Below are 23367 nucleotides of genomic sequence, written 5' to 3' on the forward strand. Positions count from 1 at the left end.
TGGGAAGAGCAAACAGGGGCTGACATGGAGAGCTTTGTGCTTCAGCCCCCCCTCCCACCCTGAGGTCTCAACCACATGAGGTGTTTGGAGGAGACTTGCTTTGCTTGTGGGTTCATCTGTCTGGCGGATGGGGCTGGAAGCCCCCTTTGTCTTTGCCTTCTCCCTGCTGCCAGAAGGACGTTTTAAGAGCATGGCTGCTGGACCAGGCCCATCGAGTCCAGCCTCTTCCTCTCACAGTGCCCAGGCAAGCAGGACCTAAGCAATGAGGGCCCCACCCCTGACCTCTTGCGGCCTCCAGCAGCTGGTAAACTGGAACATTGCTGGACAGGCCTTTCCAAAAACATGGATGTTGGCGGTCTCCTTGAGCGTGTTGTTGAGAGCTGAGGGCATGAAGCAGTTACTATTCATCTGTGTTTGTGTCCCGAAGAATTCAGGGACAGCCTCGAATGTGGTCAGCCATTGGAGATTACAGCCCTGCCTATCGCCCAGAGGAACTGTGCACAACTTCTGACCTTGACAGGGAAATGTGGGAGTGCGGTCTGCAAAGGAGTCAGTTTTGTCTTGTCTGGTACCTGCCTCTGATCCCTGCCCCCAAAGACCCCTTCTTTCTGCTCAGAAGTTGATTTGCACCAGTTCAGGCAGCCTTGCCTCCTCCCCTCCTGCGCATGGCAGTGGAGCAGGGCCGTCTGTGTGGGTATGAGCGACACTCCCGCCCCCTCCACAACCTCTCCTACAAATGGTTGCACCAGGAGTGGTTGAGGGTGGTGTTGGCTGCTTCTGCTAGGCCTACAAGGTTGCTCACCAGCCCTGGGGCGGCAGGGGTCAAGCAGTGACCGTTTCTGCACTGGGGAGTTAGTGCTGAAGTCTCAGGCTGTTGGTCTGTCTGGCCCAGCGTTGCCTACACTGACTGGCAGCAGCTGCTGCTCTTTGGGGTCTCAGGCTTGCGGTTTTATCCCAGCCTCTACCCATAGAATGCCATTTGGCAGCTGAACCCAGCAACTGAAATGCAGAGCTTCTGCCTGTTCTGTGGAAGTGCTCAGCGCTGCAGTTCTCTGAGGGAAATGACACCGGCTGCAGTATCCTTCTGGGACGTCTGCCAAAGCTGTTGTCCAGGCTCCTTTTGAGAAAAAAGGTTCAGAAAAGTTTCCTCCTTCCGGCAAATGCTGTGTTTGCCAGTTTCATGCCTAAAACCCGCCCGGGATTCTGTACCTGAATTGTGCAACCTGAATGCAAATCAAGCCTCTTTATTTTGCATAAATCGAGGCTGGATGAGACCAGTGGCAACCTCCTGTTTCCACATTGTCCAGCCAGGGGCCCTGGTGGAAAAACCACAACCAGGGCTTGAGCACATCAACACTCTTCCCTCCTGCCAGAGCTATAGCTAGGTGATCTTGCGCCCATGGCAAAACCGTCCAGATTGCGCCCCCGAGCCACAGACAAATTAGCTCTTCTTTCCACCTCTCCTCCACCCCCCCCATTCTATTCACCCTCTATTCTTATGAGGCAATAATCAATATTTATATTTATGGACATATTTTAAGCTGATTTTGCCCCCCCCATTGCTTGCACACCTGGCGGGGGCCCACCTCACCAACCCCTAGCTATGGACCTGCCTCCCCTCAGCCAGTTATGACCCAGCCGCAGAGTGGCACAGCTGTGAAACTTTTTCATGCTACATTCTGTACGGCATCCCTCTAGGGGACCAGGGTATGGAAGTCAGAACCGCCAGCTAAAGGTTGCAACTTGAGCAATAATGGAAATTAAGAACTGGTCTAGACACACGCAGCTCTTCTAGCTCCTTGATCTTGAACTCAAAGCTCCATGAACAGGCAAGAGAATGTTGCAGGTTTGGCTGCTTCAGATTTAACACGCTCAAAAGATTCTAAATACCACCAATTCCCTGCCTTGTCCCTTAGCCACATGGTGCAAAGCGACAGGAACTGCAGCCGTCCCCACTCCCAAAGAGGTTTCAAGCCCCGGAACTGAGCAAAGGCAGCAAACAGAGTTCTCTCTACACAACTGGAAGGCAGAGACACCTCTGCTTCTGACGGTGGAAGTGGAGCATAACCATTGTGACTAGTGGCCTTTGATAGCCCTCTCCTCCTCTTCCTCCTCCTCCTCCTCCTCCTCCTCCTCCTCCTGGACTTTTTCCAGTCCTCTTCTAAAGCCATCTAAGTTGGTGGCCACCCTGGGGGAGAGAGATCCATGGTTTAATCATGCACTGTGTGAGGAAGGGCTTCCTTTCCTCCTTCCAGAAGAATTCTGGGTCAAATGATCTTCTTCAGAGCATATAAGACAAGCTCTGCCGTTGGGTCAGGCCCGAGGGGGCCCATCGAGTCCAGAACCCATAGGCAGGACCTGAGTGCCAGCACACTCTGGCCTCCTGTGGGTTTTCAGCAACTGGTGTTTCTCTTTGGCTTCGCAGCAAAGGACCCCCCCTCCCCCACACCTCCATGATGCCTTCCCTTCCCTTTTTGTGCATTGCGTTAAAACTTCCAGCTGCTGGTGTGGAAGCTTTTCTCCTTCCCCGAAAGAAAACCAGGAACAAAAGGTTGCCCTCTGCCCATGCCCCATGCCCAAATTCCCTCTCTGAGCGTGGTGCCGATTATGCTGCAAGCAGTGTGCCCTCGGCTGTATGGGAGCTGCCACCTCCTCGCTTATATATGCGGCTGCATTTGCCCTGAAGAAAAGAATGTCCTCTCTCTCTCTCTCTCTCTCTCCCTCCAGCTCACAATCTGCACTTGGCATTTGTGTGTATGTGTGTGTGTGCGTGCGCGCATGCACAAACACAGGCGTGCGAGAGCAGGGAGGAAAGGGCGCCATTTGAGTCTAAATAGATTTTTCTCCTGAGCAGGTAAAAGAGGTTTAATTAAAATTAGGGCTCCTCTGAACAGCAATATTTATGAGGGACGGCACAGGTTAGCTTTGTTCTCCAGAAGGGCTTAATAGAAGCTTAATGGATTGACCCCCCCCTCCACACGCGCCCGCCTGACTTCCATTCTCCAGCCAGCCACTCGAGGGGATGCGGAGCAAGAGCGGCTTTTATGCGCCTGCATTCCCTTAAGCGATTGCAATTTATCAGAAGCCTCCAGCAGACAAAAGCGGCGCTGAATGCAAAGAACTCTTGAGGGCATAGAAATTGTCTCGGCAGCTCCGCCTGTGTGTGGGGCGGCTTTTGTCACAGGACGGAGTCTTTGCAGCCGCTCTCTCTCAATGGAGCGCGTCGATGTTATTTGGACAACATTCTTTATGCCTTGCAGGAATGAAAAGATTATTCAAATATTCAATTAAACCGTGAATAGGGTTTCTTCTGCAAACCAGGTGAGTTGATCAAGACGAACCCTCTATTGTTGCTCCACCTCAAAGTGTGTGTGTGTGGGGTGGGGTGGGGGGGTGTGTGGTAGGGAAGAGAAGGCTTCAGCAGCGTAACTTCTAGGGTGTGCGAGTGTGAGGGCTGCGTGTCCCCCTCCCCCTCTTTCTCCTGGAAACGAAAACCACGATAATGTTATGCAGATGAAGAGATTCCATAATTGCGTGCCTGATTATCCCAGCAGTGACTCAGAAATGAAAGGAGGCAGTCAGCACCTCAGGGGCTAAGCACAAGGCCCAGGTCAGGGGAACGTGGAAAAAGCCCTGAGGCAGGATGGGGCCCGTGGCCCTCCCAGACCTGCAGTCTGTTCTCCCAGTGGCCAGTGAGACGCCCATTATGGGAAACCCATAAGCAGCGGCCAAGTGCCAGAGAGTGCCCTCTCCCCTCCTGCTCTTTCCACCTGTGGGTCCCCAGATGTTGTTGGACTACAACTCCCATCATCCCTGAGCTCTGGCCTTGCTAGCTAGGGGTGATGGGAGTTGTAGTTCAACAACATCTGGGGACCCACAGGTGGAGAAAGGCTGATACAGTGGTTCTCCACCTGTGGGTCTCCAGATGTCGTTCCAATCCTCTTGGAAAGCTCTCCATGTCAGTGGCCATCCCTGCCTCCTGCAGGAGGGAGTTCCATAGTTAAACTCTTCTCTGTGTGAAGAAGTACCATATTTTTGCTCAATAAGACGCACCACACCACAAGATGCACCTAGTTTTTGGAGGAGGAAAACAAGAAAAAAACTATTCTGAATCTCAGAAGCCAGAACAGCAAGAGGGATCTCTGCGCAGCGAAAGCAGCAATCCCTCTTGCTGTTCTGGCTTCTGGGATAGCTGCGCAGCCTGCATTCGCTCCATAAGACGCACACACATTTACTTTTTAGGAGGGAAAAAGTGAGTCTTACAGAGCAAAAAATACGGTATTTTCTTTGATCTGTCCTGAATCTTCCAACTTTCAGCTTCGTTGGCTATCCCCGAGTTTTGGCGTGAGGAGAGAGGAAGAAAAGTTTTCCTCTGCCCGCTTTCTCTGTGCCACGTGTAATTCTATGAGCATTGATGTTGCTGCTGCCTCTTTCTCACTTTTCCTCTACACAAAAAAGTCCCAATTGCTGCAGCCTTTCTTCACAGGGGAGTCCCTACGTCCCCAGTGAACTTTGGGCTTCCAAATTTCAGTGGCGCCCTGTGCAATGCCAAAATCCAGCCCCCCCCAATTGCCTTCCATTTCACATTGTTGCAGCACTCGCCTCTCAGCTCAGCGCCCAGTGCAGAGAAACTGGTTGCGCTCCCCTAAATCCAGCTTTGCCATTCCCTCATCCTTTGGGTTGCCCTTCTCTGAACCTTTTCCAGTTGCACATCCCTTTTTGAGGCCAGGGCACCAGAAGAGTTGCACCACAGATTTGTCTAATGCCATTGTGATACTGGCACTCCACCTTTTGGGAAGACCTTGTTGGCCTTTAGTTGGGCTGGGTCCAGAAGTTGGCATGGCTGAGAGAAGCAAGTCCTAAGTGTTTTTAAAGGGATGAGAGCCATGCAGTCCTCTAACTGCCATCAGCCGTGGCCAGCCTGGTCAGGGACTATGGGACTGTGTGTCCAGCAATGCTTGGAGGGCAGCAGGCCACCCAGAACTGCTTTACAGAGGACACAAGGGCAGGTCCCTGCCCCAAGGACCCTGCAGCCTACAATTCTACCCAGGTGGGATGCAGCAGGAAGCAATATGTTGTTGTTGTTGTTGTTGTAGTTTTCAGTTACAGGTGGTTAGGCTCGGTTGTATCCCCTGGGAACTGTGTGCAAGCCTTAGGGTGAGGTATTTAAACCAGCCCTTTCTTCAGGACCAAGAGGACTAAAATCTCACTGCTGTTTTTAAGGGGAATGCCGTCGTTTTGCAGGATTGCACCTGCTTCACCTGCAGGAGGTACCAGATTCAGGGCTTGGAATGTGCTTTGCCTGAGGCTCTGGAGCGCTGCTGTCCTTCAGTGCCAGCAAACTCCCGTTTCATCGGAGTTCTCTTGTTTTGAGAGAGGGAGAATAACTTCCCTCTTTCTTCTGTGCCTTCCATGGTTTTATACACTTCTGCCACGCTGCGTCTGACTCACCTTTTCTCCAAATCAAAAAGTCTCCAGAGCTGCAACCTCCATCCATGTCTCCACCCTCACCTTGGTCATTCTGACGGCCCTTTCCCAAACCTTTTCTAATGCTTCAATGCGCTTCCCGCCCCACCGCCGAAATGGGGAAAGTGCTTATAAACATGTACATACAAATAACACACAACCCAAACAGGTTTATTTCTTTAAAAAGATCAGCGGCCACAAGCGCAACTAAAATGGTTATATCCACTGATTTGATACATAAAGACACCTGCACTTAAGTTATTTCGGAAAAAAACCCTTATATCAACTTATATGCCAAATGATCTTACGCCTTCACAACAGTCAGGTTTGGATGGTCTTTCAGAATTAAGGGCAGAATCTTAATGTTTAAGGGTATCAGAAGACAGTGTCCAGAGGTCCAACATTTTTGAAACGATGACCATTTTTTTCATGGTTTCAGCCAAACCCTCAGTGGAGGAGCTACAACTCCCATTTCCTCAGACAAACAGCATCGGAATATTCCTTTTGGTAGATTTATAAATCTCTTCATAGGTTTCTTCATCCATTTCTATTGTTGTCACGGTCTCCTCAACATCACCCCAAATCATATTTAAGTGCTGGTCACAAGCATGTAATCTGCCTCAAAGTTTTCGGTCATTTCTCATTTTTACATCAATTTGTTCATCAAGACCGAGCCTGATGAGATCCAAGGGCTCTTCTACGGTATTTGTGGTTTGTTGCTGGTCCACCACCATTTTTTCAAAGCCCCTTCAATTCCCTTTTGGAGGGGAGGCCAGAATTCTGTGGTTCTAGGCTGAGTGTTGGGAGTGAGAGGGAGGGAGGAGAGGTTTTGGTGGCACCCCCAGAGCGCCCGCTGTGTCTTCCCACTTAGCCTTGAAAAGGCTCTGCCTCATCTCCCCCTTGTGAGCATGGCAAGAACAGGTGGCTGCCCACCATTGAGCTAGAGCCCCCTCCCACTGCTGTTGCTTGGCCCCTGTGGCCACGCTCAGCGGATGAAGTCAGGCCCAAGGAAGGACGCTTGCACTGGCAACTTTTGCCAAGTTTTCAAGAGCAGTGTACACGAGCAGGCACATTTTCAGGCAGGTGCACAGCTTAAGAGGGATATGCTTATCGCTACACCTTCACACCTGTCTCTCTCATCCTCCTACGCCTTGCTTTTTGGCTGAGCTGCTTCACCTTGGATCACGGTTTCCATGTTAGCTGAGCCCTGCTGTCACCTGGGAAGGCCAAACAGATTAAGACCCAATCCCTCCAGCCGGTGTTTAAAGAGGAACACAACAGAGAGGCTTTGAAGTGAAGGTTTGTTTAGGGAACATCATAATGCAAGAAGAAGAACTGATTGTCCGATACAGTTTGTTTGTCTCGCATAGCCTTTACCAGCCTGATGCTCATCCGCAAAGCATAAGCTGGCAAGGTCAGTCCTTGTTCATCCAGGCAGATGAAGCTTATGAAGGTGGGAAGAGCCATTAGCTGGATCAGGCCAATGAGCTATCTAGTCCTGTTCTCACAGTGGCTGACTAGATGCTTGTGGGAAACCAGCAAGCAGGATCCTTGCACAAGAGCAGGTCTCCTCTCCTGTGTTTTCCTGCATCTGGTATTCAGAAGCCTCGCTGCCTCTTGACCACGGAGGCACAGCGCAGTAACTGTGGCTCCTCTCCTCCTCCTCAGTGGGTTTGTCCAAACCTCCTCCAAGGCTCTCCAAATTGGTGGCCATCATTGCCTCCTGTTGGGAGATGGGGGGCGCTGTGGGTTAAACCACAGATCCTAGGAATTGCCGATGAGAAGGCCGGCGGTTCGAATCCCTGCGACGGGGTGAGCTCCCGTTGCTCGGTCCCTGCTCCTACCCACCTAGCAGTTCGAAAGCACGTCAAAGTGCAAGTAGATAAATAGGTACCACTCCGGTGGGAAGGGAAACGGTGTTTCCGTGCGCTGCTCTGGTTCGCCAGTAGCAGCTTAGTCATGCTGGCCACATGACCCGGAATCTGTATGCCGACTTCCTCGGCCAGTAAAGCGAGATGAGCGCCACAACCCCAGAGTCGGTCATGACTGGACCTAATGGTCAGGGGTCCCTTTACCTTTACCGCCTCCTGTGGGAGGGAGTTCCATAGTTTAATGTTGCGCTACATGAAGAACTACTTCCTTTTCTCTGTCCTAATCTCAACATTTAGCTTCGTTGGACGCCCACGAGTTCTGGTGTCGTCAGGCGAGAGGGAGCGGGGAAAACTCTGCTTTCTCCACACCACATGAAATTGCATATGCTTCCGTCAGGTCACATAGAATTATAGAATCATAGAATCATAGAATCATAGAGTTGGAAGAGACCACAAGGGCCATTGAGTCCAACCCCCTGCCAAGTCCCCTTTTCTCTTTGCCCCTGTGAGTCTCTCCATCAACCTCACCGTTTTGCAGATATCAGCCGATGGCTTCTGCGAGCTTTGCAAGCGACATCTTCCATGCCTGTGCGCCCAGGAGGAAGTCCCTCCATTCAAGAGAGGTTACTCCATTCAATGCATGTCCCCCCTTATTTCCCCTCCCCTCCCCCCCGCTGCAGATGTGAAATACTTGGAGAATTCCAGTGTGGTGAAGGAAGCCCAGGAGAAGGCCCACGCAGCCCTGATGCAGTACACCGTCTGCAACTACCCGCACGCCACGGACAAGTTCCGCCAGCTTCTGATGCAGCTGTCTGACATCCGGTCCCTGAGCATGCAAGCGGAGGAGTACCTGTACCACAAGCACCTGAGCGGGGACGTGCCCTGCAACAACCTCCTGATTGAGATGCTTCACGCCAAGCGGAGTTGAGAGCGCCCAGAAAGGCTCTCCGTCCCCCCTTCGTCTGGGGAAGAGACTCATGGCAGCAGAGGGGCAAGGGTGGTGGCAGGGAGGATTGGGGGGGGGGGTTGTCGGGTGACAGGGAGGAAGGGTGAGTGTCTCATCTTCCCCTCCCCACAGGTGACCTCTCCCAGTTCCGTCTTTCCTACAAAGCCCAACCCTTGCCTACATTTTGGTGTGATTCCTCCCGAGTCCCAGGCTCTCGCTCTCTAAAAGCCATGGGGCTCAGCTGTGTGGGGACTGCCCTTGCAGGCTGTTTAGGGGACACTTTGGGTGGGAGTTTGCTTTCCTAACTGGGTGGAAGAGGAGTCTTCTCCCTGTGTGAGAGTGGAGGCATCTGCCCAAGCTTCCTACGTGTTCTCCAGGCATGGTCCTCTAGCTAGGTGACTGGGAAAAGATGGAGAGAAAAAAGCCCAGTACAGCTACCCATTGGAAGGCCCCCACACCTCGCCTCACCTGTCCCTCTGCAGGTACGTGGCCTTGTTGGCCACAAGGATGATTTCTGTGGTCCATGGGCCACCACGAGAGCGAGTTTGTTGTGCCTCAGATACACTGAAGCCCCTCTTCCCCTTGGGGCTTCATTTTGGGAGACCTTTCTCCGAGGCCTTGCAGCTATGAGTTGAGCAAGTCAGGTGCTCCTTTTATTTTCATTTTGTTATCTGTTTATTGCATTCATATATCTATATATCTATATATATATTCTTCCCTCTCCCGTGCACATCACATTCCCTGAGCCTCTGCGTTGGGAGGATACGATAACTGATGTTTGTTTCCTGAATGTATTTTTTGCCGTTGTACCTTTGGAGCAGGTGCTCAGATCGTCTTTCTGTGTGCTTCCTGGGGTGGGGTCTTCCTTCGTCTGCCTCTGGACACAACCACTACTTTGGCTGGACAAATAGACCCAGCTAGAAGCACTGCTTGCCCAGCCCACGACCTGGTCAGCTCTTCCTACCCCGAGTGGTTTGATGGAGACCCAGACACATGTACCCCTCTCACAGGGCTTCCCCATCTCATTCTGAGGAGCATCACGCCAGGGTGTGACCCACAGACACCAGTGTTCTTGTGGGGCTTGGGACAAGAGGCTGCATTCCTGTACAGTGGTACTTCTGGTTACATACTTAATTCGTTCCGGAGGTCCGTTCTTAACCTGAAACGGCTCTTAACTTGAGGTACCACTTTAGCTAATGGGCCTTCCTGCTGCCACTGCACTGCCATTGCACGGTTTATGTTCTCATCCTGAAGCAAAGTTCTTAACCCGAGGTACTATTTCTGGGTTAGCAGAGTCTGTAACCCGAAGCACCTGTAACCCGAGGTACCACTGTATTGCAATATCTTTTTGAGTGTCTTTGTAAGGGAGCCTCTGCAGCCTTCGCCAATCCTATTCCCCAACTATTGGGACTGCAGGACAGTAGTGTCTTATGTGCATCTAATCTGGTGTGATTTCAACCATACGCGGTTGAAGGTCGGCTGATTCAAATTTCAATATTTAAATCCAGGCAAGGATCTTAAAACCTCTTTTTGTGCCATGTCTGCTTGGGCTCACCTGGCAGGCAATGTGCTTTCACCCTCTCTCCTTCAGTTGGGGAGCTCTGGTTTTCATCTACATGAAACTACTGATTGGGATCATCTGGAGTTTAGTCTTGTTGGTCTTCCAGAGGGCCTGCTGTGGTTTGGTACGAGCCCTCCTGGAACATGTCTGAACCCCCGAGGACATTAGAACTGTAAAGTTGGAAGAAGGGTCATCCAGTCCAGCCCCCTGCAAGGAAGGGAATCTCAACCAGATCATACATGACAGGTATGGCCACCCAACCTCTGCTTAAATACCTCCAAGGTAAAAAGAGTCCAGCATCTCTCATAGAAGTCTGCTCCACTGTCAGGAAATTCTTCTTGATACTGAGCTGGAGTCTCCTTTCTTTTAACTTGAATCCATTGGTTTGGGTCCTAACCTTTGGAGCTGGAGGAAACAAACTTGCTCTATCCTCCATGTGACAGCCCTGGAGTTATTTGAAGATGGTGAGCCATCTCCTCTCAGTCTTCTCTTTTCCAGGCTAAACATACCCAGTTCCAACAACCTCGCCTCATAAGGCTTGGTTTTCAGACCCTGGGTCATCTTGGTCACCCTCCTCTGCACATCTTCTAACTTGTCAACATCCTTCCTAAACTGTGGAGCCCAGAACAGGACGCAGTATTCCCAGTGTGGTCTGACCAAGGCAGAATAGAGTGGCACTATTCCTTCCCTTGATCTGGGCACACTAGACTTCTGATAACTCAGCCTAGAATAGCTTCGGTTTTTTTGCTTCTGCATCACACCGTTGACTCATGATAAACTTGTGGTCTTCTAAGACCCATGTATCCTTTCCCCATGTATTACTTAGCCCCCCTCTTATATTTGTACAGCTGTTTCTTCCTACCTAAGTGTAGAAGCATATATTTGTCCCTATCGAAATTCATTTTGTTAGTTTTGTTAGTTCTTTGATATGTTAAAGTCATCTGCAGCATTAGCTATCCCTCCCCACCTGCAGATTCCTTAATCCAAGTCATTTATAAAGACGTTGAACAACAACAGGACAGAACCCTGTGGAACACCACTTGTCACTTTGTTCCAGCATGGTAAGGAACCATTAGTGAGCTCTCTTTGAGTTTAGTCGGTCAACCAGCTACAGATCTACAGCCCACGTTTACCAGCTTATCTGCAAGACTATCATGGGAGACTTTGTCAAAAGCCTTACTGAAATGAAGATATATTATGTCCACAGCATTCCCTGGATCCACCAATGCTGTAACTCGATCAAGATCAGAAATTAGATTCGTCTGGCATGACTTGTTTTTGAGAAACTCATGCTGGGTCTTAGAAATCACAGCCACTTGTTCTAAGTGCTCACAGATTGATTGTTGAATTATCTGTTCTAGGACCTTTCCTGGTATCAATGTCAAGCTCACTGGCCAGTGGTTACATGGGTCTTCCTTTCCCCCCTTTTTGAAGATGGGGACACTTCCAGTCTGTAGGGACCTCACCTGTTCTCCAAGAATTCTCAAAGATCATAGACAGAGGCTCTGAGATCACATCTGCAAGCTCCTTTGGTACCCTTGGGTGCAGCTCATTAGGCCCTGGAGATCTGAATTCATTTAAAGTAGCCAGGTGTTCCCTTACCATCTCTTTTCCTGTCTTGGACTGCAGCTCCCTCCCTCCATCATTGATTCAGTTATCACCAGGTTGGGCATTGCTTTCCTTGTGGGTGAAGACAGAGGCAGAGTAGGTGTTACGTAGTTCCGCCTTCTGTCTGTCGCCCGATAGCCTTTCCCCGTCTTCTCCATGCAGAAGACCCTTCACTTGCTTGTTCTTCCTCTTGCTTTGAAAACAGTAATAAAATGTCAGGAATGACTCAGTTGTTTTATAGCAGAGGTTGCACCAGATGAAGGCAGGGCTTCCGTGTTTGTTTTCTCCTTGCTCCCCTTTTCTCAGTGAAAGCACTCGGGCCCACCCACCCTTGCCCTGTGACCGAGTGGAGCTCCTCTCTGATCTGGGTTTGGTGGCGCCCCATCAGAGCCAAGCCACAGCTCTGTGGAGGAGCAGCTGTGAGGCTGTTGTGTGCCTTCCCACCAGACCTTTGCAGAGCCTTTGATGAAGAAGCCTTCAGACGCTTTGACAATGCTGCTGTGATCGCTTCATTTCCCCCCCTGTGGGTTTTGATTACACCACTGCATTTTCTGCTCCACATATAATGTTTGGACTACTTTTGTGTGTCTCTTCTGGTTTGAAAGAGTTGGAGAAGACAGTTTGGAAGTGCCAAGCTCTGCCTGTATTATGTTTTTTTTCCTTATGAAATAAAAAGTGCTCTTAAGTGTCTCCCTTCTCAACATTTTACTCAGAAGGTCCTTCTGAGCATTGGTTAGTGGTAAACTATCTTACCAAATAAGACATTCCAATAAATTTTTCAATTCACTTATAGCTCTGTGTGTGCGTGTTTTCTTTTCCTCCCCTCCTCAAAAAAAGTCCACATCTTTGGTTGGTTACCATTCAGGGTGGTGGAGAAAGGGTGGAGAAAGGCACTCTGTACCTGCTCAGAGACTCTGCTCCATTTATCACCAAATTACAGGTTCAGGGCTGAGTCCTGCCATGAGAGCATGATATGGGTGGTCAACACCTTGGGTGCAAGAAGTTTCCACCAGCAGGGCCAGATCCCTGTCTCTTCACATTTCTCTCCCTCTCTGAAGGACATCTTTTGGCAGCAGGTGGTAGGCAGGCTATTTACAGGCCTCCCATGGCTGAAGCTGTTTGAATCGTGTCCTCACAAGTGAGCCTGGGAATAGCAGCAGTTTTGGGGAGTTTGCTCAGTCATGTAACACTTGGGGCAATTCTTATGCACGCAGAGTTGGCCGGCTCTGTACGGAAAGGCAGGCGTGCGTGCGTGCGTGCGCGCGCGCGCGCGCGCACACACACACACACACACACACACACACCACCCTCCCCATAATCCTCAGCTAAAGACTCATTAGTCTCCTGCACTAGTTGGCTTCAGTGGGCAAATGCTGGCCTTCTGCAATGGCATTTGCCTGGGCACCAAAATTAAAATATGAGCCACCATTTTTTCAATGCAAGGACTGGAAAGTGCCTGGGCAGGCAGGAGAAGCAGAAAGCTCTTCCCACAGATGATGGACGGCAAATGTTTCTGGGGGAAGAGGCTGACTGTGATAAGGCACCTGGCTTGAGTCCATCTGGGATGTGTGTGTGGGGGGGTCCCACATTCCTCCCAGAAGGAAGTCTGGGACAAAATCTGCGCTGGGAGTTTGGTGGGGGCAGGAAAGAGGCAAGCCTCTCTGCAGCCAGAAAGGAGGTCGTTGATACGAAGGCAGAGCAGCAGAAATAGGCGGTTGGGTCTGGTGCTGTGGCCACAGATGCTCCCACTCTGCCTCATCCCCCATGAAGGTTTCTATGTTGAAACTGGAGCTGCGCCACCAGGGACAGGAATCTTGTGGCTTAGCCCTGCTCATACGATGTTGGACTCCCAGCTCCCATCAGCCAACAGGAAGCGGGGATGGGAATTGGGAGTCCAGGGCTGGCGAACCAGTGGATCTTCCTGGCTTCCAAATCTCACCACCCCGTCTCTTTTTGTGTTCGTTAAGAAATCAATCTTTTAGTGCAGTCACACCCCCTTGGGAACTCCGTGACTCTTGGCGACAGGCAAACACCTTCCCAGCATCCTTTTTGGTATCTGCCAGAAAAACCTTATTTGAGAGGTTTCTCCCCCTTTTTTCAAATCAATCAGTATAAACATTTAAACCAACACCTGACCAGCGAACAGGGTGATTTAAGGCTGAGGGTCCCCCTCTACTGTTCTAAACAAGCAGCCTCTCAAAATCCTCTGCCCACATTTGTGAGCAAAGATGTGTGACCCCTAGGGGGAGGGAAAATTCCCAAAACAATTATGCAGGGGGTGGAGTTCAACACACATTTTCTCACCTGTTTGCAAGCCAGTAGGTTACTGTAGTTAAGAGTGCTGGACTAGGAATTGGGTGACCAGCATTCATATCCCCCACTTGGGCATTATTATTATTACTACCGTATTTTTTGCTCTATAAGACTCACCCCCCCCCTAAAAAGTAAGGGGAAATGTGTTTGCGTCTTATGGAATGAATGCTTTCGCTGCGCAGTGATCCCTCTTGTTGTTCTGGCTTCTGAGATTCAGAATATTTTTTTTCTTGTTTTCCTCCTCCAAAAACTAGGTGCATCTTATGGTCTGGTGCGTCTTATAGAGCGAAAAATACGGTATTTACACCTCTCCTTTCCCCCTAACAGAACTCAAGGTGGCTTACAGATAAAAATAAGAACCTCTAAAAACATAGAAAGAACAATCATTAAAAGCCAATTAAACACTGATAGAAATGTGTGTGTGTATTAATACTATACCAATAATTGCAGCAAAACCAGCACAGCACCAGCCCTTTCCTTAAAAGGAGTCAGTTCCCCAAAGCCTGTTGGAACAAGAAAGCCTTCAGCTACTGGGACAGAAGAACAACAAGGAGGGAGCCAGTCTGGCTTTTCTGGGGGGTGGGTCTCAGAGTCACCCCTGAGAAGCAGCCCCTTGTCCCCACAGTATCCTGGATGCAAAGCCATAGCTGGGAATGATTATGGGAGGCAGGGGCAGTGGTGGGCACCATGTACACTCAGTGAGCCCCTTGTACACAACTGAGTGATATGTAGAGAAAATTCTGCAAAGGACTATTGCAATGTGCTCTACCTGGAGCTACCTTTGAAGGTGACCTGGAAACTGCAATTAATCCAGAATGCGGCAGCCAGACTGGTGACTGGGAGTGGCCGCTGGAACCACATAACAGCGATCCTGAGAGATCTGCATTGGCTCCCAGTACGTTTCTGAGCACAATTCAAAGTGTTGGTGCTGACCTTTAAAGCCCTAAACAGCTTCGGTCCTGTATACCTGAAGGAGCATCTCCACCCCCATCGTTCTGCCCGGACGCTGAGGTCCAGGACCGAGGGCCTTCTGGCGGTTCCCTCATTGCGAGAAGTGAGGTTACAGGGAACCAAGGAGAGGGCCTTCTTGGTAGTGGCGCCCGCCCTGTGGAACGCCCTCCCACCAGATGTCCAAGAGAAAAACAACTACCAAACTTTTTGAAGACATCTGAAGGCAGCCCTGTTTGGGGAAGTTTTTAATGTTTTATTCTGTTATTCTGTTTTTAGTGTTCTGTTGGAAGCCGCCCAGAGTGGCTGGGGAAACCCAGCCAGATGGGCGGGGTATAAATAATAAATTATTACTATTATTATAAAGGGGCCTTCTCTTTGGGGACATGAGAAAAAGGAAAACCTCAGAAATGTCCTCAACAAAAGGTCTTCTGAGGAATTCCTCCCACTCATCCACTTCCCTCTAGTTTCGACAGAGGCCTTTGCTGGCCTCTCTGGGAAGGCAGGGCAGGAGGCTAGCAGGGACTGACCATGTGGCTCAATGGCCACTGAGCAGTTCAGTCCGCTTCCCCACCCCTTGCCAAGTGATGACCTCAGCGCTGGGGAGAGGGAGAGGGAGAGAGCGCCAGTAGTGGGGTGGGGATCATGCCGACCCCCCCGATAAGATCTGCCTGCCAGGCCTCTCAGGCACTATCAGACTCCGGGTCTCCAAGGCCAGTGGTCAAGAGAGGTTGGGAGATAAGAACACCTGGGGCTCCACGTCACATGCTGGCTGGGGCTGAAGGGAGTTGGGAGCCCAAAAAGAGATTAAGAGACACAAATCCCCATCCCTCTTCAAAGCCACATTCCACCACGTTTTTAGTTATGGAAGGTGTTATATCTGGGCTATGTTTTTAAACAGGTGTGGGGGACCCTGGCACTCCAGATCAGGAGAGCAGCTTTAAAGTCTCGTGCATGAGGCAGAGCTGAATGGAAGTGTTTGCTTTCCAAATCCCACGAAAATGACACTGCACTGTTCTGAGTTTCGTTTTCTTTCCTGCCAAATTTCAAGGCAGGAGGAAGAGAGCCATTACTCATTTTTACTTTTTTATTTTTTTTGGCAACAGGACTTTTCTCGGAACAGCCTGCAAAACTTTTAGCTGGCCATATGGGCTGCTTCGAGTCACGAGTTGGTGAATTTTTTATCTGCTGGCTTGAATTACTGTTGTTTGGTGGATCCAGTGTGCAAGCTGCAATGGCTGGGCACGGGTGCAAATGAACGACTACCTGTGACTGTCTGGTTCACATGTGATGCTAAGCCAAGACAGGGCACAGGGAGGAGATGCCACTGCTCTGCTCATCCTCTGATCTTGGTGGCTGAATCACTGCCACCAGCAAGGATGTGACCTGGATGAGGGTGCATGCGTGGTCTCATCCAGACAAGCCACAAGCTGTAATAAACCATGGTCGAGGTTTGCTTAGTGTAATGAGCAAATTGTCTCTGTCTCCCTCTCTCCCTCTCTCCCTCTCTCTGCGGGGGGGGGGGGGGGGACGATCCTGATCACATTCCAAAGCAGCAGCCCAGAAACCTTAGTAGTTATCCTGAAAGTTTAATAAACCCCACTTTCCCTCCAAGGGAAGCTGAAGTCAGCCAGGCACTAATCCATACAATCAGTTTGTTAAAACGACGAACAGACAGACAGCAGCAACAGAGCAAGACACAGGAAACAGCAGAAAACCAGGAGACGGGTTAGTTTGCAAAAGCATGGCTCTACCATTTTTAAAAATGTGTCACAATATTATTACTTTTTAAAAAATAATAATCTAAAAAGGTTTCTAACATCAGGCTCAGGGCACTGAGACACTTAAAGAACACAAAGCAAATTCTGAACGGGAGAAAAGGCAGGAGTTGACTCCGCAGAGTTGGCATTGAAAACATGTTTAATCCAATGGCGCCATGGAGGAAGACCCCGGGGATGAGGAAGCCCTTGTAGGCAGGAAAGCAGAGAGGAAGGCCACGAGGTGCCTTGGGCGGCAGGTGGAGGCCTCCCCAAAAAGGGGGACGTGCAATTTAGGCCACCAGAGTGGAAGCGAGAGGAAACGGAGGTGCAGGCCAATAGTGTGTTGCTGATTCAGTGGGCAATTTCCACGTGCCACTTTGGGAACGTTTAACAGGGCCACAAGTGTCGTTATTTATTAATTACATTTGAATACCACCTTTTCCTCCAAGGAGCTCAAGGAGGGGTACATGGTTCCCCCCCCCCCTTTTCATCCTCTCAACCCTGTGAGATAGGTTTGGCTGAGAGGCAGTGACTGGCCCAAAGTCACCCAGTGAGCTTCACTTGACTAAGTGGGGATTCAAGGCCAGGTTCCCCACATCGCAGCCTGAGCCCCCTAACCCTTACACTGGCTCCCTCACAAGCAATGGGGAGGACAGCTCAGCCATGGGTCAAGTCTCAATGCATTTCCACTGTGTTCACTCGGTTGTTGTTTTTCAAAAATGAGAAACCAGTGGCATGTCTTGTAGGGACATGAGCAGGGTGACGCAACTTTTCTCGCATAGGAAAACAAAGCTCTATCTCTCGCCCAAAACACAGAAAGCAAAGTGGGCTGGGAGGGTGGGGGTGGGGGTGAGTTTTGACTGTGAACTCCCAGGTTTGCTGTTCCAAGGCCATACAAAGCTCGCGATAAGAAAAGCCAGCAAGAGTCACAGTCCGTGAGAGGAGGACATCAACAGATTTAAGGAAACCAGAATGGATGAGTCGGGGAAGAAGGACGCCTGGCAAATACTCCCCTGGCCAGTGAACCAGGGGCCAGAGCCCAGCCTCTTCAATGCCAGATATTGGGAAAGTAGAGGAAGAAACAGGCAGCTGCACATAGCCTTCTGGTCTCCTTGATGCAATTCTTCAATCATTTGTGTTGAACTGGGGTGGAGGTGGAGGAGATCACCTGGGGCAGCTCCTCTCATAAGCCTAAGGGAGAAGAGACAGAGGCATCAGCACAGCCAACAGCAGAACCCACACTGGGTCAGGGATCACAGGTCCTGGAGGCTGCAGGATCAGGGCCCTCCAACGCTCCCGATGCAACAGTGTATCTGGAATGGGGAGGAGGCGCCATCTTGCCCATCACCTCAGGTGGAGACCCTCCCCAGCATCAACAGTCCTTCCAAATCCAACTCCCTTGCCACCTTCATACGCTTAAAGCATTGTTAAAAAGATAAAGGGACCCCTGACTGTTAAGTCCAGTCAGGGACGACTCTGGGGTTGCGGCGCTCATCTCGCTTTATTGGCCGAGGGAGCCGGCGTACAGCTTCCAGGTCATGTGGCCAGCATGACTAAGCCGCTTCTGGCAAACCAGAGCAGCGCACGGAAATGCCGTTTACCTTCCCGCCAGAGCGGTACCTATTTATCTACTTGCACTCTGACGTGCTTTGGAACTGCTAGGTTCACAGGAGCAGGGACCGAGCAACAGGAGCTCACCCCATCACGGGGATTCGAACCACCGACTTTCTGATCGGCAAGCCCAAGAGGCTCAGTGGCTTAGACCACAGCGCCACCTGCCTCCCTAACCATGGTTAATTCCCCTTTAAAGTGTCATGGCTCCCCCCAAAATAATTCTGGGAGCTGCGTTCCATGAAGGGTGCTGAGGAGGCCTCAACTCCCCTCACAGGGCTGCAATTTCCCGGAGTGGTTTAAGAAGCAACCTGTCTTCACGGGGAACTCTGGGAATTGTAGCTTCATGAGGAGGAATACTGAGGCCTCTTTGCAACTCTCAGCACCCCAAACTACAGCTCCCAGAACTCTTTGGGGGCAGAATCCACGGCTGTTAAAAGCGGCATCGCTCCCCAGTGTGTGGGTGTGCATGTTGCCAAAGTCTGCCTCTGAACCGCTGCTTTGCCAGGCCCCTGGGGCTGGAGGGCTGCCTGCTGCCTTATATAAACAAAATCCAAGTCGGGTACGTTGTGTGAGCTCCGGTTCGCCAGAACGGCTTCTTCTTGGCTGCTCGGGTGCCCAGCTGTGGAGACGAGGCACATGTTGCTATGCACAGCTTAGCAACAAACAAGATGTATTCAAAGCGGATAATGAAATTATCACAGGGAAACAATGGGCTGACACTCGAGGAGATGGGGGCTGAGGCGATTGCCTTCTTCACCAAGATGAAAAAGATGTGTTTCTTATTGTCTGTGCAAATATGTAGCAGCACCCCCCACCACTCCCCTACTTCCCAGGGGCCTCACCTCCCCGCATAATAGGGTGTAATGAATATTGACAGAAGATCATGTCTTCATAAAGCAGCCAGAAACTCACTAGAAGGTGCATGTCTGCGTTCGGAGGTAGGAACCTGTAGCCTCTTGTGCTGTGAATGGGTCCAGAAGCTTTCAAAGGGAGGGGGGGGGAGTACAGCCTTCCTAATGCAAACAAATTGTGTCCGTCTTGGTTTAATGATATCTCTTTCTTCACAACGCCATAGCAGATGCCCAGGAATCAAGCACAACTATCCGTGGATTTAAAATTTAAATTTAAAATAATATATTTTTTGCAAGGTAGCTGACAAGCAATTGGTTGCAAACCAGCCACAGATTTCGTTCTTCGCCTCTCCTAGCTCTGCATAACTCTTTTTGTCTTACCCTGCTCCTGTTTTCCCCCCTCCTTTCCTTTCCCCCCTTTTTATGTCTGCTCTTGGATGCCACCTCAGCAGCAAATAAATGGTGTAAATAAACCATAAACACAGCTAAGGTCAAAGCCTTCAGATGCAGAAAACTGATCACTGCATCGCCTCTTCCATTATTCTCACTTATTGTATAGCCTGTGGGTAGTTGGCCAGGAGTGTGCGTGATTAAAATAAGTTCTTTCAAAATTGTTTTTACTTTGAAAATTATGCCATTCTTTTCCACCAGAAAACGGTGCTTATTCTCAGGTAAATATGCCCAGTGTCAGGGAAGAAGAAGAAGCAAAATCCCCTTTTGTTCCTGCAGTCATGATGGTACAGGGACTTCAGGGGGTTTAAAAGGCAAAAATGCGCAGGTGGGAAATATTCCTTTTCTTCCTAAACCGGAGTTGGCAAAGCGGCTGACTTGCTTGGTTCCTAGATCCATCTCAGGGATATTGAAGCAGTGCTCAAGCAGTGGTCAGTGGCCTCAGTTGGTGGGAAGGGGGCAACTGGCTGTCTTGAGAGAAAGGGAGCCCTGGAGTCCAGGGTTATCCAGCTACAACATACCACAGCTTGTTAGACGTGGTTTATCTGTCTAAGTTAAAGCTATGGTTTTCCCAGTAGTGATGTATGGAAGTGAGAGCTGGACCACAAAGAAGGCTGATCGCCGAAGAATTGATGCTTTTGAATTCTGGTGCTGGAGGAGACTCTTGAGAGTCCCATGGACTGCAAGAAGATCAAACCTCTCCATTCTGAAGGAAATCAGCCCTGAGTGCTCACTGGAAGGACAGATCCTGAAGCTGAGGCTCCAAGACTTTGGCCACCTCATGAGAAGAGAAGACTCCCTGGAAAAGACCCTGATGTTGGGAAATATGGAGGGCACAAGGGGAAGGGAAAGGGGACGACGGAGGACGAGATGGCGGGACAGTGTTCTCGAAGCTACTGACATGAGTTTGACCAAACTGCAGGAGACAGTGGAGGACAGGAGGGCCTGGCGTGCTCTGGTCCAGGGGGTCACGAAGAGGCGGACACGACTAAACAACTAAACAACAGCAACAACAACATCTGTCTAATTCAGGGTTTACCTGCCTGGTGCTGCCTGGAGGGACACAATGGAAATTGTAGACCAAAACATCTGGAGGGCAAAAGGTTGGCAAGTTCAGTTTATGCCCACCTAGACAGATGGCCAGATGAACCTGAAGAACAGCCCAGCCTCCTGTTCCTACAGTGGCCAGCCAGATGCCTGTGGGAAACCAGAAAGCAGGATTCGAGCACCAGAGCCCTCTCACTTCCTGCAGCTTCCAGCTTCAGGAAGAACCTTCTGATTCCTGCCTTGCAGCGGCTTGGACTAGATGACCCCGGGGTCCCTTCCAGCTCTGCCATTGTGTGATTCTAAGAAGACTTTCTACTTCCAATTTTGGAGGCAGAGCATAGTCACCATGTCAGGTGGCCATCAGAGCCTAGGACTTGACAATCAGAAGGTTGGCAGTTCAAATCCCTGCGATGGGGTGAGCCCCCGTTGCTCAGTCCCTGCTCCTGCCAACCTAGCAGTTCAAAAGCATGTCAGAGTGCAAGTAGATCAATAGGTACCGCTCCGGCGGGAAGGTAAACGGCGTTTCCGTGTGCTGCTCTGGTTTGCCAGAAGCGGCTTAGTCATGCTGGCCACATGACCCAGAAGCTGCATGTCGTCTCCCTTGGCCAATAAAGCAGCAACCCCAGAGTCGGCCACGACTGGACCTAACGGTCAGGGGTCCCTTTACCTTTACCTTTTATCATGAAGTTTACATAGGAACGTAAGACAGCCTGCTAGGTGAGCCAGTGGCCCATGGAGTTCAGCATTCTGTTCCTGCAGTGGCTAAATGAGACACGTAATCCTGAGGCAGGAAAGAGCCTTTGTTAGCATGGAGTCCACCCAAAGCATCATATTCATATATTGGACTTGACCTAATGACTTAACCTAAAGGCTTGCAGGATTCTTCTTCTTGTTGTTGTTGTTTTGTTGTTGTTGTGATCAGAAGTCCAAGATCCACCCACCAGAGCCTGATGTGAAGGGCATCCATTTAGTATTAAAAACCCAGGAATCTGTTTTGAGTGACAGGAACACAGGAAGCAGCCTTATACCAAATCAGGGTAAAGGTAAAGGTCAAGGACCCCTGGACGGTTAAGTCCAGCCAAAGGCGGCTACGGGGTTGCAGTGCTCATCTCACTTTCAGGTCGAAGGAGCCGGCGTTTGTCCGTAGACAGCTTTCTGGGTCATGTGGCCAGCAGGACTAAGCAGCTACTGGCACACAGAAAACTGTGATGAAAGCCAGAGAGCATGGAAACGCCGTTTACCTTCCCGCTGCAGTGGTACCTACGTATCTACTTGCACTGGTGTGCTTTCGAACTGCTAGGTTGGCAGAAGCTGGGACAGAGCAATGGAATTAACCAAGTCAGATCATTGTTCCATCTAGCTCAGTATTGTCTGCACAGACTGGCAGCAGCTCTCCAGGGTTTCAAGAGTCCCTCCCAGACCTACCTGTAGAAGTTATTACTGTGATCTTCTACATGCAAAGCAGGTGTTCCACTATTGAGCTATAATCCCAACCTCACAGTCCTATCACATTCTTGGTTCTTCCAAAATTTCTTCATTTGAGCAGTATAATAATTAAAGGCAGAGGAAAGAAATTTTGTTGCAGATAGGTAAGGTAAAAGGACCCCTGACCATTAGGTCCAGTCGTGGCCGACTCTGGGGTTGCGACGCTCATCTCGCTTTATTGGCCGAGGGAGCCGGCATACAGCTTCCGGGTCATGTGGCCAGCATGACTAAGCCGCTTCTGGTGAACCAGAGCAGCACACGGAAACGCCGTTTACCTTCCCGCCAGAGTGGTACCTATTTATCTACATGCGCTTTACGTGCTTTCGAACTGCTAGGTTGGCAGGAGCTGGGACCGAGCAACGGGACCTCACCCCGTCGCGGGGATTCGAACCGTCGACCTTCTGATCAGCAAGTCCTTGTTGCTGATATGGCTCAGCAAATGAGAGTCGGACATCTTTGCAAAATCAACCAGAGTTCCAGATCTAACTCTTGCCTGACCTTAATTTCATGGCTATCCTTTTGGCTGACTAGATGCTTTGCCATGTATTTTAAAAAGGATTGCTCAGACGGAAAGAAAGGGTTGGGTGGAAGAGGTAGAGAGAGAGAGAAAGGGGCAGAAATGCATGGGCAAAGACTTTGTGCTTCACAAGAGTGTGTACAAACACACATGTGGGGGTTGCTCACCCACAAGCAAGCCCCCAACAAAATATTTGAACAAGGGCTCTCATCTCAAGATGTCTAGGTTTTGTTCAGACCTACAACTAAAGAAAATAAGTCCCTATTTAGTGAGCTTAAAACAATTTGCAGGGAAATAGGGGCTTTGTTGATGCAGGGTCAGCGACCTCTGAGTGCTCACAGCACCTGTGGCTCCCTCTTCTCTCGCTCCCGCTGGGTTCATTGTTTTATTTCCCCCCCCAGGGCTTTTTTTGGGGGGGTTACTCAAGGGTACGCAGTACCGGCACCTTCCCCCAACCCCGTTAAAAGTGCAGCACTTACTGTAAAAACTTCATGGTGAGTGCCAGCAACATTTTTCTAAAACAAAACACAAAGAAAAAAGCACCACCATTGATTTCCCCCCATGTGAGCAATTGGGGGGGGGGGGGGTTGGTGCTATGCTGCTCAGCCAATGCCCAGGAACCAAGCCTCACTTCAGGTACGCACCCCACCCCCCTGTGTGAGATGAACCGCACAGGCACTTGGAACTATTTGGCACAGCAGCTCGTCTGGTGTGTTTCGAGAAAATTGTGAACTTTGTGCAACCCTTCTGAAGGGCTGGGTCAGCTCAGGTTCATTGAGAGAAGTGAGGTTACAGGGAGCCAGGCAGAGGGCCTTCTCAGTAGTAGCGCCCGCCCTGTGGAACGCCCTCTCATCAGACTTCAAGGAAATAAGCAGCTATCTTATTTTTCATTTATTTATTTTTAAAAGTAAAGGGACCCCTGACCATTAG

The 23367-nt window shown here is 50.2% G+C and overlaps 2 protein-coding genes and 1 pseudogene across 7 annotated transcripts in view; 1 reads left to right on the forward strand and 2 right to left on the reverse strand.

The window, feature by feature from the left end:
• NR5A1 (nuclear receptor subfamily 5 group A member 1) overlaps window positions 1-12244 on the forward strand; it is a 47515-nt gene extending 35271 nt beyond the window's left edge. The window contains exon 6 of the mRNA XM_079962142.1: window positions 8018-12244. Within this exon, the coding sequence (XP_079818268.1) occupies window positions 8018-8265 (248 nt within the window). The 3' untranslated portion in view covers window positions 8266-12244. The remainder of the gene's footprint in view (window positions 1-8017) is intronic.
• LOC307207938 (U6 snRNA-associated Sm-like protein LSm3 pseudogene) lies at window positions 4193-6771 on the reverse strand (annotated as a pseudogene). The gene has a single exon. The product of its transcript is annotated as a U6 snRNA-associated Sm-like protein LSm3 pseudogene (transcript).
• A 4064-nt stretch (window positions 12245-16308) lies between the features above and the next one.
• ADGRD2 (adhesion G protein-coupled receptor D2) overlaps window positions 16309-23367 on the reverse strand; it is a 65399-nt gene continuing 58340 nt past the window's right edge. For 2 of the 5 annotated variants that reach the window (XM_079961971.1, XM_079961967.1), the window contains exons 26-27: window positions 22917-22952; window positions 17543-17664 (exon numbers count right to left, since the gene is read on the reverse strand). In XM_079961971.1, coding sequence (XP_079818097.1) covers window positions 22927-22952 — 26 coding nt within the window. In that variant the 3' untranslated portion in view covers window positions 17543-17664; window positions 22917-22926. Of the gene's footprint in view, window positions 17665-22916; window positions 22953-23367 lie in introns of all 5 variants that reach the window. The other 3 variants (XM_079961966.1, XM_079961969.1, XM_079961968.1) reach the window with 3 other exon arrangements.

The sequence above is a fragment of the Podarcis cretensis genome (genome assembly GCF_951804945.1).
Source record: "Podarcis cretensis genome assembly, chromosome: Z".
In the NCBI taxonomy this organism is placed as follows: domain Eukaryota; kingdom Metazoa; phylum Chordata; class Lepidosauria; order Squamata; family Lacertidae; genus Podarcis; species Podarcis cretensis.